This window comes from Lissotriton vulgaris, chromosome 7, assembly GCF_964263255.1.
Source record: "Lissotriton vulgaris chromosome 7, aLisVul1.2, whole genome shotgun sequence".
NCBI classification, from domain to species: domain Eukaryota; kingdom Metazoa; phylum Chordata; class Amphibia; order Caudata; family Salamandridae; genus Lissotriton; species Lissotriton vulgaris.
In genome coordinates, this window is record NC_141695.1 from 838,596,412 (window position 1) to 838,610,274 (window position 13,863).

Genomic DNA, 13,863 nt, shown 5'->3' on the forward strand with positions numbered 1-13,863 from the left:
TCCCCGTCATGTTGAAGATGGGAGAATCCCTCCAATCAGGGCTAGGTCTATGGCCCCTCCCATATGAGTGTGGCATAATAGAGGGTGTAGTTACCCCAGGTAAGGTGCACGTTGGCCCTACCTGCTACTGCCCTAACAGGCCTGTTAAGTGTAGTATTTAGGGGGCTCCCCCAGATCTGTGACTACCTAAGAAGAAAGAAGACACCCTGGGGCAGAAGCCAGAAGACGACAACTGTCATGGCCCCAGCCCTACTGGCCTGTTTCCAGCTTCAACGACCCTTCGAGCTGTCTTGCAACAACGACCTCCAAAACCCCTGGGAGGACTGTTGCCTTCAATAAAGACTCAAATCTCCCGAGGACAGTGGACCTGTCCAGAAGAAACTGACTTTAAAAACTCCGGACCCAGGCTGGTCCGCGTCCCCAGCCCACTCTGCACCAGACACTCATGGCCCGAGCTGAAGGGCTCACCTGTGTAGTGAAGTCTTCCCGGCGATCCTAACCTCATGTGCAGCATTGGCTGACCTCTCCTGCCCTCCAAAACAGCACCTGCTGTGTGAATCCAGAGGCTTCCCCAACCGCAACCGGCTCTGATAAGAAGACTCTGACGGCCATAGGCACCCCTGCACCCAAAGCCCCTGGACCTTGATGAGCTGAACCAATGGTGCTCCTGCAACCCCCATCATCCCAACTTATCTCTGCTGTCTCTGGTCTTCCTCCCGCATCTCCATTGTCACACCTGTAGCCTCTTTACTGTCAAGAAGATCCTCATTGAAAAGCATTGGGCCCGACGTTGAATTTGCACCCTGCACCCGACTGCCCCTGTGCCGCTGGTGGAGTATGTTTGGTGATGCTTTGGGGACCCCCTGTGCTTAACCTAACCTCCAAACCTTGGCCCCTGAAACCGATCTACTTACATGCAAGCAGTGTGGCTGTAGGCACCCCCTGTCTCCATTAGAAAGCATTGGTGTCGAACTCCGATTTTGAACACTGCACCCAGCCAAATATGGCATATTACGACGCAATGTTCTACATCGTGTGCCATTACAATGCGATTGTTACAACGACGTGTTTGTACGCAATGTATTACGTCGCAAGTCTTTACAACGATTTCCACTAGGGGGCGTGCTGGACTTAGGAATAGTATCATTTACTATTCCTACTCCAGTTTGTGCAACAGTAGGGAAGGTGTTGGAAATGTATTTCCAATACCTCAACGCCCCCTAGTGAAATTCGTTGTAAAGACTTGCAATTACATCGCGTACTAACAACGCAGTTGGTACAGGTATCGCGGTGTACTGACCGCGTTGTAAAGGTCGTTTACCCACCCGGCCGCGCCTTTGCGGCTGGTGGTGCAATTTTGGTACTCACATGGCCCTTGCTGATTTTTGGCTCCAAAAACTGAATCTGTAAGTTCGATAACCACCTGTTTAATTTCACTATTGTTTTCCCCATAGGATAACATTGGACAATTTGAAAAAGTTTCTAAGTGTCGATTTATGAGCGCAAAATGTTTTTTTTAATTAAAAACATACTTACCTTATTACGAAGACCTGGGTCTTATTGTACAAAAAAAGTATCATTTTATAAAATTGTTCTGATCTCCTTCTTGAGTTGTGTGTCTATTATTGATCATGTGTGTACAATAAATGTCTTACACTTTTCTGTGTTAGGCCTATAGCTGCTCTCCCACAGTAAAACTAATAGAGCACCTTTGCATTGAGCCCTGTACACTTTTGGGGAACCCCTGGACTCAATGCACAGTATTAGCACCTAGTGATAATATCTTACAGAGCCAGCTTCCTACACTGATGCAGTGCCGTGACACAGGCCCCTGCAGCCCCCAAGCTCCGTGGGGTCCCCTCAGTACAGTACTCTAGCCTGTTGGTTGTCCTTATTTCATCCCCACTTTGTCATCTTTTCATACCATGATCTCCAGCTTTACTTTACCCTTTCATTCTTTATTCTGTTGTTATGTCTGCCATTTCGGGTCATTCTTAATTAATTGTTTTGTGTTGTGCACGACTTGTGATGGCGCCAGCTCCAAGCGTTCCCTTCCAGTGTAAAAATATAATGTTCTTCTAGCTTTTTTTTTATACACTAAACTGTTTTATCAACGTCATAATTTATCAATAACTAATGGATATACATCTTAAGAAACTGGTGAAGAACAACTCTGTCATCAAACAATACTCCTCAAACTGTCACTGGGATCTATTATGTTAGGATTGTATTACATCAGTATCAAGGTAGTTAGCTGTCATGATGCAACAGTGGTTATCAATGTGGTTATTACCGGTTGATCAAATGTATGCTACTATTATCTTGTGGGTGTTAGACTGTATTTTGTGTATTTTGCTGTTTTCAAGACAGTGACATTATAGGTCAGTAACGTAGGCAGTATAGGCTTGACCTCACTTCTAAGAAGATACATTTTAGAGAAAACTAGTTACTCTGCCAATAAAAACAATGATATCAAGGAGCATAGAGATCTCAAAAGTTCATTTGTAAAGTACAGTTAGAATCTTTCAATTCTTATAATTCCAAAAACATATGAAGACGGGAGACTTGAAAGTTCTTTTATTCAGTTATTTTGTTTTATTTTCACAGTCTGATGTAACAATACATTCATCAGCCCAGCCAACGCTTTTCGTCCTATAAGGACTTCATCAGGGTTGGGATTATAGTAGTTACAATCTCAATTGGGGCGAACCTCCTAATGCAGCATATAAGTCATAAGTGCTGTGAGTCCGCCATAGCATCCTATCAGTAGCAAGGGATAAATGCATAGAATCTCCAGTTAGAATATTCGGTGTTTCAATATCAATGAAGCAATCCTTCTTAATTTTAGTATAACCATTGGGAATCCCCGTAGGATACAGAATTTTTATCTGCTGAGAACAGTGCCTCAGTTCTCTTGCCGCTCTTCTATACGTGATGAATTCCTTTTTGGACGAAACAATTAACCACCACGTCCTAAGTCACAACACCTCAAAAGTCATTGTTAAGAGTAAACGGGTGTTCACTGAACGCTATTTTGGATAATAAGACGGATGCTTTAAAAAAGTCCCCCAAATGTTGTCTTGAGTCTTTTATTAGTTAATTGTTGTAAATATGTATGTAACACTGTGACACTGTACGTTATATTTGTCCTTGTTAAGTTATGTGGTTGTCCTGTGATAGGACTGTGATTTAACTGTGTGACAGCATTATATACCATGAAACACTCAATGGTTATATAAAATATAACATATTAATTATGTTCTTTTGTTGTTTTTTTGTGTTTGGACTTATTTCTTCATCCCTAATGATTAATTGATTTACTTTGATCCGTTCTCTTGAAAACTAAGCAATTGCTTGATCCGACAGAACACATTGTAGCAACTATTTCAAATAGGATGTAAGCTGATTGTAAACAATAAGTTCACCATTGGAGCAAAACAAAAACAAGTGACGCGAAAGCACACATAAAAAGTCATTCCTATTTTAGTCCCATCAGTCCAAAAATGTATTTGGTGAGTTGATCCAAACAATGACCTGGATCTGTCTTGTAAATGTCATGTACAACAACTGTCAGCCGACACGTGTTTAATCAAAGCTCGACTTTATTCAAATAGGATGTAAGCTGATTGTAAACAATAAGTTCACCATTGGAGCAAAACAAAAACAAGTGACGCGAAAGCACACATAAAAAGTCATTCCTATTTTAGTCCCATCAGTCCAAAAATGTATTTGGTGAGTTGATCCAAACAATGACCTGGATCTGTCTTGTAAATGTCATGTACAACAACTGTCAGCCGACACGTGTTTAATCAAAGCTCGACTTTATCAAGGCTCAGTCAAGTAGTACAGTTGTCAAAGTATCCCACAGAGTTTGAGGTTCAATTCATGGATAACGGTCCATCCGGGGTAGTAAATAAGGAATTTGGATAGTAGAGAATTGTCTTTAGAGCACAGAAACCTTCAGTCGAAGCGCGTGTGCCAATTCGACACAGTGCCAAAATGTAAGCCAACAATTCTCCCGGTATGGCCCAAAATAAGGACCAAGGAATCACAACAACCAACCTCTCCTGTTTTTAGCTGAGATATGAGCCAGAACTATCAAAAATCTGATTTTCATGTTAAAAAATAAATTCCAGTTGCGTGTCATCAGGAATTTACGAATTTCCCAGAAGCTCGTAGGGAGTGGACATTATGCAGGGCACTCGTCAGGGACACAGTCCTATCTTCAGGATACTTAAGTAGTGACCCACAAAGCAGGATTGTTCCAGCAGGAATATCTATTTACCTGCCAGGGATGGTGGTAAAGGGTTTAATAAACAGACCCGAGTGATCAAGGGATGATCATAGCTCCCTTCCTGGAGTGCTGCAGACAGGTGCTATGGAATATGTTTTTTCACAAAACTGCACTGGATAGAATGTCTTGCCTCCCAGTCAAATCAAGTACCTTCTCCCACCAGCTGCTCTGACCATTACAGTTCTGATGTGGCTAAACGTTAATAACCATCATAGGGTCTGCACATAACTCTTCAGACATTCACAAGAGAAGTGACATTTCTTCAGTGACCTAGGGGGGTCAGTGGCCCAGAAAACGGGGGCTGTATACTACCACTGGTCAGCATTAACAGTTAAAATAGGTGAATAGTTACAAAACCACAAAAATAAATATGGGAAGGCTTAGGGGCTTCATATTTAAGGCAGAGACACCATAACACAAAAACCTACAAAGCATCAGGCAATCAAGATTTACAAAATGTAACAAAGACACATGCAGGTTGGAACACAGAAAGTTTCAAAACCATGGAGAAGGTCCCGCCCAACTGAAATAGGTGGCCTGCCCATTCAAAGAAGCAGAATAAATTGAGTAGATGCTAGCGAACAAATAAAGACGCCAGAAGGAGGACCTGTGAACATGGGAGAAATATGTTGAATTGGATTTGAACCCGAACTCCTTGTAAAAGTGCTTTATGTGTCTTGTTTGAGATGATAATAACTGGTTGTGGATTTTACTAATGGTGCGTCAATTATGGAGTTAACATTTTCTGAATGCAGCAGTTCACCGTCCATGCAGTTGTATATAATTGGTAGTATCTTTGTGATAAATGCTTTCTGGCCCTCATTAGGAGCATATGTTGCCATTAATTGAATCTCTCTAATTACATTTTATTGTCATGTCTATTGTGCTGCCAATCAGAAAATTCATCACCTCTGATCTCGGGTGAATGTGAAGAATGAAACAGTAAAGGGTGTCTTACTTTTTTCAACATTTCCACCCTTTGAAGTCTACCATTGGAGACCCCAGCCCTCTTCTGTTTCATCACTTTAAAAGCTTCTTTGCTTTTTATGCATGACCTTACCTGTGGCTTCATTGAAGCAAATAAAATACATCCTAGACCACTTTTATAGGTATTTTAAATCACTACTCTCCTCTTGTAATATTTCCGTGGTGGATACTTCTATCATCTGTAGTTTTGTGCAGCTTAAGCACCAGGTTTTCTGTATGGCACAAAAAAGCAGTAGATTAAAAATGGTTCAAGTTATGCACCACATATTTTTCCAAATGAATTTATCCAGCAATTACCCAAGTTACTTCCTGGACAATTTTCCAGTCTGACTACTATCCCAAAGTTGTTCAGTTTGCATTCTTGATTTAAACATACATGGTATTTATAAGCCTTAGTACATCAATTTCAATGTTCATACTTTTTGTAATCCCACTGTGAAAATCTAAAGACAGATTCTGGTAGCAGATCATTGCCCTCTGTGTCACTTGCTGTTTAGACAACAGTGCACATCTTCTGTATGAGCATGGTTTGAGTGGAACATCTATTATTTTGGCCTCTGTATCATGGGTTGAAGAGACCACAAGCATGCTACCTCTGGGGCTTTTCTGGAGATTTTTCCCTGGTTAAGGCCACATGGGGATCACTAACACAGCTTCATTATTCATGAAGTATTACAGAGCTCCAACGTGAAGCTTCTCTGGGCTGATGAGTGATGATGGCAATCTCAACACAACACTTGGTCGCTAAGATGAAAGACTGTAGAGACCGTCTGTAAGAGGTAATTCTTCCATCTGATCCATAGAGCATACCAAAAGCAACCTCAGAAATCCCAGCACAGCTGTCTGTATCATGTAAATTGCAGGAACTTGCCAGGTAGGCTTGGATTAGACATTGCAGCATTGTATCAACAGGAATCCTAGCTTTCCTGTCTGTTCACCCAAATATTGGATAGACTGCTACAGAGACCCTTAAAAGACATTGTACCCTCTAGCTGTGTCTTCTCTCCCACGCAGAGTCAGGGAGTAGACTGGTGAGCATGGAGAAGACCACTGTTGATGAGATGAGACTGGTGCTCACCGCATTCTTTTTTTTTTTTTTGCAGATGGATCACATGACTCGTCATTTGGAAGAGAGTGAACGCACCATGCAGGAGCGGATCCAGAGGCTCGAGGCAACACGCATTGCACTGGAAGAGGTAAATGATCGCATTATATAAAAAAAGTATGGTGGAATGCTTTTGTAATACCATGGCCCACATTCCTGTCCATATTTTGTTTTGCTTGGTATGCACTCCAGACAGACCCCAGCAATTTGCAAATCAGTATTGGTCCTGATCCTTAAAGGGACAGCCCAACCTAAACTGTCAGGCCAGGTCTGTGCTGGATGGGAACATGAACAACTCAAGACCAGTTTCTGTATTCTTGGGCCTCATCACTGCGGTACAGCAAGCATGGGACCCTAGTATCAGCCATCATAATCACATTTAGGGTGTCTCGTTTAGGAAAATAAAAAAGTGATAGGTGGAATGCTAAAATTGATCTCAGTCACTGCTCATTACTAGAGCCGCATTTCAGGCCATAGTATTGTTTTGCCCAGAGACAGATACAAAAGAACTGCCTCTGAAATAATTTTTTTGCCTTTGTGTTGGCAGGAGCTGAGCCGGGTCAAAGCTGCTTGTGTTGCGGAACGTTCTCGGGCAGATGAAGAGCTCATGAAAGCCAAGAGCATGGCCCAACTCGAAGAAGTAAGGAAGACGTGTAGGGAGCATGTAACAATTTTGAGGTTGAGATTTGGAGTTTAAAAGGTCAAACTCCTAAAAGTTGAAATTGGTCTCCAGGTTTAGGGTTAATTGCAAAAGTGATGCTTTGGGGAGATGAATTTGTGGGATGGAATGATTATACAAATGTCAGCTATTGGGAGTGGGGCGCTGAGAGAATGGGAGCTTGAATGATTGTCTGATAAGGGCAATGTATTCGAATAGTAGATCATTAGTTTGTGGCTTCTAATGTATTAAAAATTGTCCTGGTCTTGGTATTTACGCACTTTATCAAACATAATGTGGATTTGGGGGTAAAGATTGTGAAGACTGTTGAATGGTGGTGGACAGATATAGTGGTATGGTCCATGAACAGAGTGCTATGTGAAGTAAATTCCTAGACAATCGAATACAAACTAAAAATTTATGTCCAAATAAATAATGTAAGCCAAGTTTTACTCAAGTACAACGAAGCACAATCCAGAAAAACAATTAATTAAAAAAGATATAAAATTATTGTATTAATCAAATAATTCAATTCATTAAAAAGATTTTTCAGATAAATAATACATGTTGTTATTTTACATACATGTATAAAAAGAACATATAAATCATCAAAGTTCAATATTGTCACAAAACATGAGAGAAGATAATGCTGTGGCAGAGCTGTATAATTTTTCAACTTTTCGACGCGCGTTTCGGCGTCAGTGACGCCTTCATCAGAAAAAAGCCACAATTCATGTACTTACGGTGCAAGTAGCCCGGAGAGAATGGATGCAGGATGTCTTAGGAGCAGATATCTGTAGGATGATGTGGGTTCAGTTTCCCAAGCATTCCAAACAGTGTTGTAGAGTGGTTAAGTCTCAGGGAGTTAAAAACGATAATCCAATCTTAATGATGAATACAGAAGGTGTTCCACAGAACATTAAGAACTCGAAAATTCATCTTGCATGTATGGCAGACTAGGGTTATAGATGGAGCATATGTGTAAGTAGGATGGATGATCCTGAAATGATAAAAGAAGCTCTCCTGGAACCTGCTCGCGTGGAGGCACGTGTCTCTTCCAGCGGTGTAAGAACAGAGTGCAACAGCAAGATTCCAGAACACTTGCAAGATGAAATAGTATTGAAAACAATTTCCACTTTTTTATTTTTTTTATTTAGATCAACGGTTGAGTTATTTGTCATTTTGATGATCTGAATCCTTCATTAAAATAATTAGTTCATGAGCCACACCAATGGAGAGGGGGCGTGGCCAAGAGCCGATCATGGCGGACGTGTAGTTGAAGAGCTCCGTCCTTAGCCCTCAAAACAAGCAAATTATCCTGCCTGCCTGACGTGCGACCCACCTAGATATTGTGCCCGGAGCCTCAGGAGGTGAGCGGCGAGCAGCGACGGAGAGCCGCCCCCCTCGGACGCCACCGGAGACACTGGGAGACTGCGGCGACTGCGGGGGCCTGCTGCATCGTGGTGAGCCCCGGCCTCGATTAGCCAAGTGACCGAGCTGCCGCCAGGTGTCGGCGCACTGTGGGGGGGACCCAGGACGGAGACAGGATACGGAGGCGGCCCATGGTCGGTGGCGGGCGCCTGCTCCGGCTATCACCACACTACCTCCCCCCCTGCGCTGAAAACCCCAGACGGACCCGTCCTGACCGGGCTGCCCCGCCCGCAGCTGCAGGAGACACCGGGACCGGCCCAGCGCCCACCTGCAAGGCGCGGAGGCGCTCACGCTCACCTGAGAGCCGGTGAGGAGAGTGGGGCCGGGGGAGCGAGAGGAAAATCACTGGCACCCGGGGACCCGGGACCACTGCCTGAGCCACGCATCGACAGCGCGGTCCGACCCGGTGCCGCGGCGGTGCCGCAGTCGCCATCTTGACTTCCCCCTTGGGCCCCGGATTCCCCGAGTGACTAGTGCGGCACCCTACCCTGCCTGGAACACGCTGCGCCAACCAGGGAACAGAGGCGCTGAGGACACGCTGCGACACCGACACGGCCCCTGCACTTGTTACCAGGGTGGGGACCCCCGAGCACCTTCACGGGGTTCAACCACACGGCGGCCCGCGGGCGGACCACTGACCACGAGATCCCTGCTGCTGGATCGGGCGAGTGGCGCTTCCCTTCCTTCCGGCCCCTGCGGTGGCCCCCCCGCCCGCGGCCTGTGGCCCTCCCTTATCACCTCGCCGAGGTCAAGACTGTCGCTGTGCGCAGGCCCCTTCGCAGGGCGCCACCACATCCACCTGAGGCGCTACCATAACCACAGCACCATTGACTCTGTTTGATCTGGGAACTTGCCCAACACTTGCCTCCTTCACGTTGGCTCAAGGGGCTGCTTAAACGCCCTGCGGCACTGTGTGTGGACAACTGTACAGGTCGGGAACGGTGAGTGCACTTTCTACAACGCCACCCTGCATACTAGATCGATGGGCAGGCACAGGGGCAGGGCCCAAGACCACGGCGCACCGACGGACATGCAATCCACTGGCTCGGAGGACCCACTAGCCTCCTCAAATGTGGACATTATCCCACCAACAGGGAAAGGATCGCAGGACGCCAAACTGGATCTGATCCTCAACGAAATACGTGCCACACGTGAGGCATTGGAATCACGCATAGACAGCATGGCGACGGGCCTCTCCTTGCTCCGAGCTGATCATAACAAACTGGCAGAGCGAGTCTCGGAGGAAAAAATAGCGCTGAACGATCTCATACCCAAGCAGACGGAACACTCTGCGAAGCTGGAAGGCATGGAGAAACAACTCAAACAGCTGTGGGAAAAGGTGGATGATGCGGAGCGACGTGCCCGGCGCAACAACGTCCGCATCCTAGGCATTCCGGAACGAAGCGAGGGGAGAAACCCTACCCAATTTGTGGAAGATTGGCTAAGGAAAATGGTGGGCCCGGAAGATCTTACCGCCCTGTACAGTGTGGAGCGGGCGCATAGGATGCCGTCGAGACCTCCACAACCGGGAGCGCCCCCTCGTCCCTTGATTGCGCGCCTTCTTCACTACAAGGACCGTGACACTGTGCTGAGGGTGGCCCGAGAGAAAGCGCCAATACGCTATGAGGACAAGAATGTCTCCGTATATCCTGACTTCATGCCCACAGTACAACGAGCCAGGTCCACCTTCATGGGGGTGAAGCGCAAATTGCGAGAGAGAGCCTTAAAATATGCACTCCTGTTCCCCGCACGCCTCAAGATCCTGCATGGTAACAAATCTCACTTCTTCGACTCGCCAGAGGAGGCGGAGGAATGGATGGAGGTAACACTAACACCACCGGCCTCGCAGGACCCATTTGCCGACGCCAGGAGCGACAGACATCGGAGTCCGCCAGACCGGAGGGACACCGCTTCCAACACCAGACGAACCCCCTCGACGGGGACATCGCCGATGGCACAGACTACAGGGGACCGGCTAGCAGATCAATCATCAGTGGTGCAGCTGACAGAGGAGGCGCTCGCCGCTCACGACGCGGGAACAGCCAGGGACCAGACCATCACCTCTGACACACACACCGAAGTGTCAGGATCGGCGGACAGCCTGCAATTGTTCCCTAAGATCACGGCTCAGATGGCAGCAGAATTTTGAGCAGCAACACGTTGAACGCTCTCCGGGTGGTAATGTATGAACGATCTCACTCTCTGCACAAGGTGGGTTGCCAGAGGGCCTAGTTTATGGAGGGCTACCATGCCATCGCAGGCCAATAAAAGACAGGCACGAGTGGTCTACTCCCCCCACCACATGCACATGGAACTGGTTGACTTATGCCCACGTTGGGCATCTTGGTTCGGCTCCCGAGCCCGTTGGCCTGGGGACCTTAATGTTAAAGGGTTAACTGTTTGCATGACACTCCTCTCCTGTAGTACGACGTATTTGGCATGGACACCCAAGAGCTCAACATTACTGCATTGCACGGTCAGTCATGTGGCCACTTAATGTTTACCACTTGTGCACCTGGAATGTGCGGGCATGGGCTTGGTTCACAAACGGCACAGGATACTGGCCCAACTCAACCGTAGGGGGATCATGATAGCTTGCCTGTAGGAGACACACTTGAACAGCTCCGAAAACATGAAACTGCGCAAGAAATGGAGAGGGCAACTCTTCGCTACATCCTATTCAGCGTTCTCTAGGGGGGCAGCTATTTGGCTTCGTAATTCTGTTCCCTTTAAACTGATAGAGCAGAGAATCGACAAAGAGGGCAGATATGTGTTTGTAAGGGGTTTATCGGATGGGGATGCAGTCGTGATTGGTTGTGTGTATTCACCGAATTCAGGTCAATCGGAGATTTTGGTAAATGTCAACGGGGTCCTTGCGGATTGGGCGGATCATCACTGGGTGATTGGGGGGGATTTCAACGCTGTGTTAGATGTTGCTCTGGACAGGTCACACCCCCCACTGCATGCCACCGACAGCAGGAGACAGGCGGACGCACTGGCACAATGGGCGGAGGGTTGGGATTTGGCGGATGCATGGCGCAGCACACATCTACTGGACTAGGAGTATACCTTTTTCTCCCCACCGCACCAACTACACACCAGAATAGACCATATATTCTGCTCCCGTTCCCTGTTGGGGTCGATTGTCCAGGCTCAGCACATGGGAAAGACCCTTTCGGATCTTAACCCTGTCGAGCTTACTTGGCAATGGGGCCGACTACTGGCTCCCATCCCGACTTGGAGATTGCCCACGGAATTGCTTGAAGACACGGTCTTCAGGTCGTCCTTGTCAGGCGCCATTGAATCCTACTTCGACACGAACGCAAATACCGCCAGCACCCGACAAATAGAGTGGGACACCTTCAAAGTCTTCCTCAGAGGAGAGGCGATGACCACCCGAGTGGGCAGGAGACGGGAGGTGATCAATAATTTAAAAGAGGTGGAGGGTAAATTGGCGACCCTAGAGAGTGAAGCTGCGGGCACGAATGAACACTTCACACCACTGCAGGACGCATATATAAAACACGCCGAGCTACTAGAAGACCTGAGATTATTCGATTACATGGAATACACTAATAGACAGCACACGCAGGCGGATAGATCTGGCCCCCTGCTGGCCCGTATTATACGAGAATCTCCAGTGTACCATCCGATTTTGGAAATATTTGACCAGGCAGGGATACTGACTTCGACTCAAGTAGGAATCAACACTGCATTCAAAGACTACTACACTACACTCTATGGCCCCCACCAACACCTCTCAGAGGCTGCACTTGAGGGATTTATGGGGGATTTAGAACTACCCCAACTCACCGACAGGCAACGCAAGGACTTGAAGCGTAACATTACGATCGCGGAGATTAGGCAAGCGATACACGCTCTTCCGAGGAGCAAGGCCCCTGGGAAGGACGGCCTCCCGGCCAAGTTCTATGCAACGTTCGTAGATCTCCTAGCCCCGCACTTACACACTATTTATCTGGAAGCGTTGCGGACTACCTCCTTGCCGCAGTCATCCCTACAAGCATTAATAACCTCCCTCTTAAAACCGGGTAAAGATGGGATGCACCTGGCTAACTACAGACCTTTATCTCTCCTCAACACCGATTATAAGATACTGAGCAAGGTACTAGCGACACGATTGGCACAATTCATTACGCAACTGATCCATCCCGACCAGTGTGGTTTTGTACCGGGAAGGAGCACGGCTATGAATCTTAGAAGGCTTGCCCAGCTGATGCTACGAGACCCGGCGGACTTGGGCACCGAGGGCTGCATCTCATTGGATTTGAAACAAGCCTTTGATTCCCTCAGATGGGATTACATGTTCGCTACGCTCGCGAAATTCGGGATTCCACCCGAATATATCGCCTGGGTCAAACTGCTATACACTTGCCCCACGGCTCGGGTGCGCACATCCAAACACATTTCAGGACCAATAGCCATAGCGAGAGGCACCAGGCAGGGTTGCCCACTCTCCCCGCTCCTATTCATCCTGGCCCTCGAACCACTGCTCTGTAAGCTCCGGACGGCGGCCCCCCTCTGTGGCATTCGGAGGCACGGGACGACACACATAGTGTCCGCCTACGCCGACGATATTATCTTATATGTCCATGATCTACGGGGCAACCTGGATCCCATACCTCAAATATTTGAGGACTTCAGGTCGCTGTCAGGCCTCACAATAAGCGAACCCAAGTCCTACGGGTTCACCTTTGCGGACGCTGGCTCGTCCGCTCCTTTACCCTTCGCGCCACACACATTCCAAATGGCAGACACCACCTTCCGATATCTTGGGATACACATTTACAGAGATGCCGAAGTAATGATTGATGGCAACCTCGGAAGGGCCATAAGAGCACTGAAGACACAAATCCAATTTTGGCTGTCATTGCCCCTATCGGTGGCCGGCAGAGTGGCCATCTCCAAAATGGTAATGCTTCCCCGCCTCATTTACTACTTCACCAACCTGCCATTCCTGATCCCTGCGGCGACATTTAAAACACTAGACACACTCCTCACGGAACTCGTATGGGGACCAGGGCGCAGGCGCATAGGCCTTGCTAAACTACAGCTCACCTCTGGATCCGGTGGCATGGTAGTACCAGACTTCAGGGCCTACAACTACGCATGCCAACTGCAATGGCTGGCCTATTGGCTAGCGGGTCGGTACCTCCACAAGATTAACATGACCGAGGAAGATCACGCTAAAGGGAAAATTCATGCGTTGCTCTTACCCCGCTCGGATCTACCGAGAGACACCCCACCGCTCCTCCGACTTGCAGTACTATACTGGCGGAAGGCATTGAAATACACGTCCCCGATGACGTCCTATGCCCCCACAATCTCACTTTTGGGTATCCCTCTAGAGTCAGGACCGCTCACAACACA

At 47.3% G+C, this 13,863-nt stretch overlaps 1 protein-coding gene across 2 annotated transcripts in view; it reads left to right on the forward strand.

Annotated features, from left to right (window-relative positions):
• The window catches only part of LRRC45 (leucine rich repeat containing 45), a 493,704-nt gene that overhangs the window by 335,368 nt on the left and 144,473 nt on the right, over positions 1 to 13,863 (forward strand). For both annotated transcript variants that reach the window (XM_086931189.1, XM_086931190.1), the window contains exons 14-15: positions 6,385 to 6,477; positions 6,934 to 7,026. In XM_086931189.1, the coding sequence (XP_086787315.1) occupies positions 6,385 to 6,477; positions 6,934 to 7,026 (186 nt within the window). The remainder of the gene's footprint in view (positions 1 to 6,384; positions 6,478 to 6,933; positions 7,027 to 13,863) is intronic.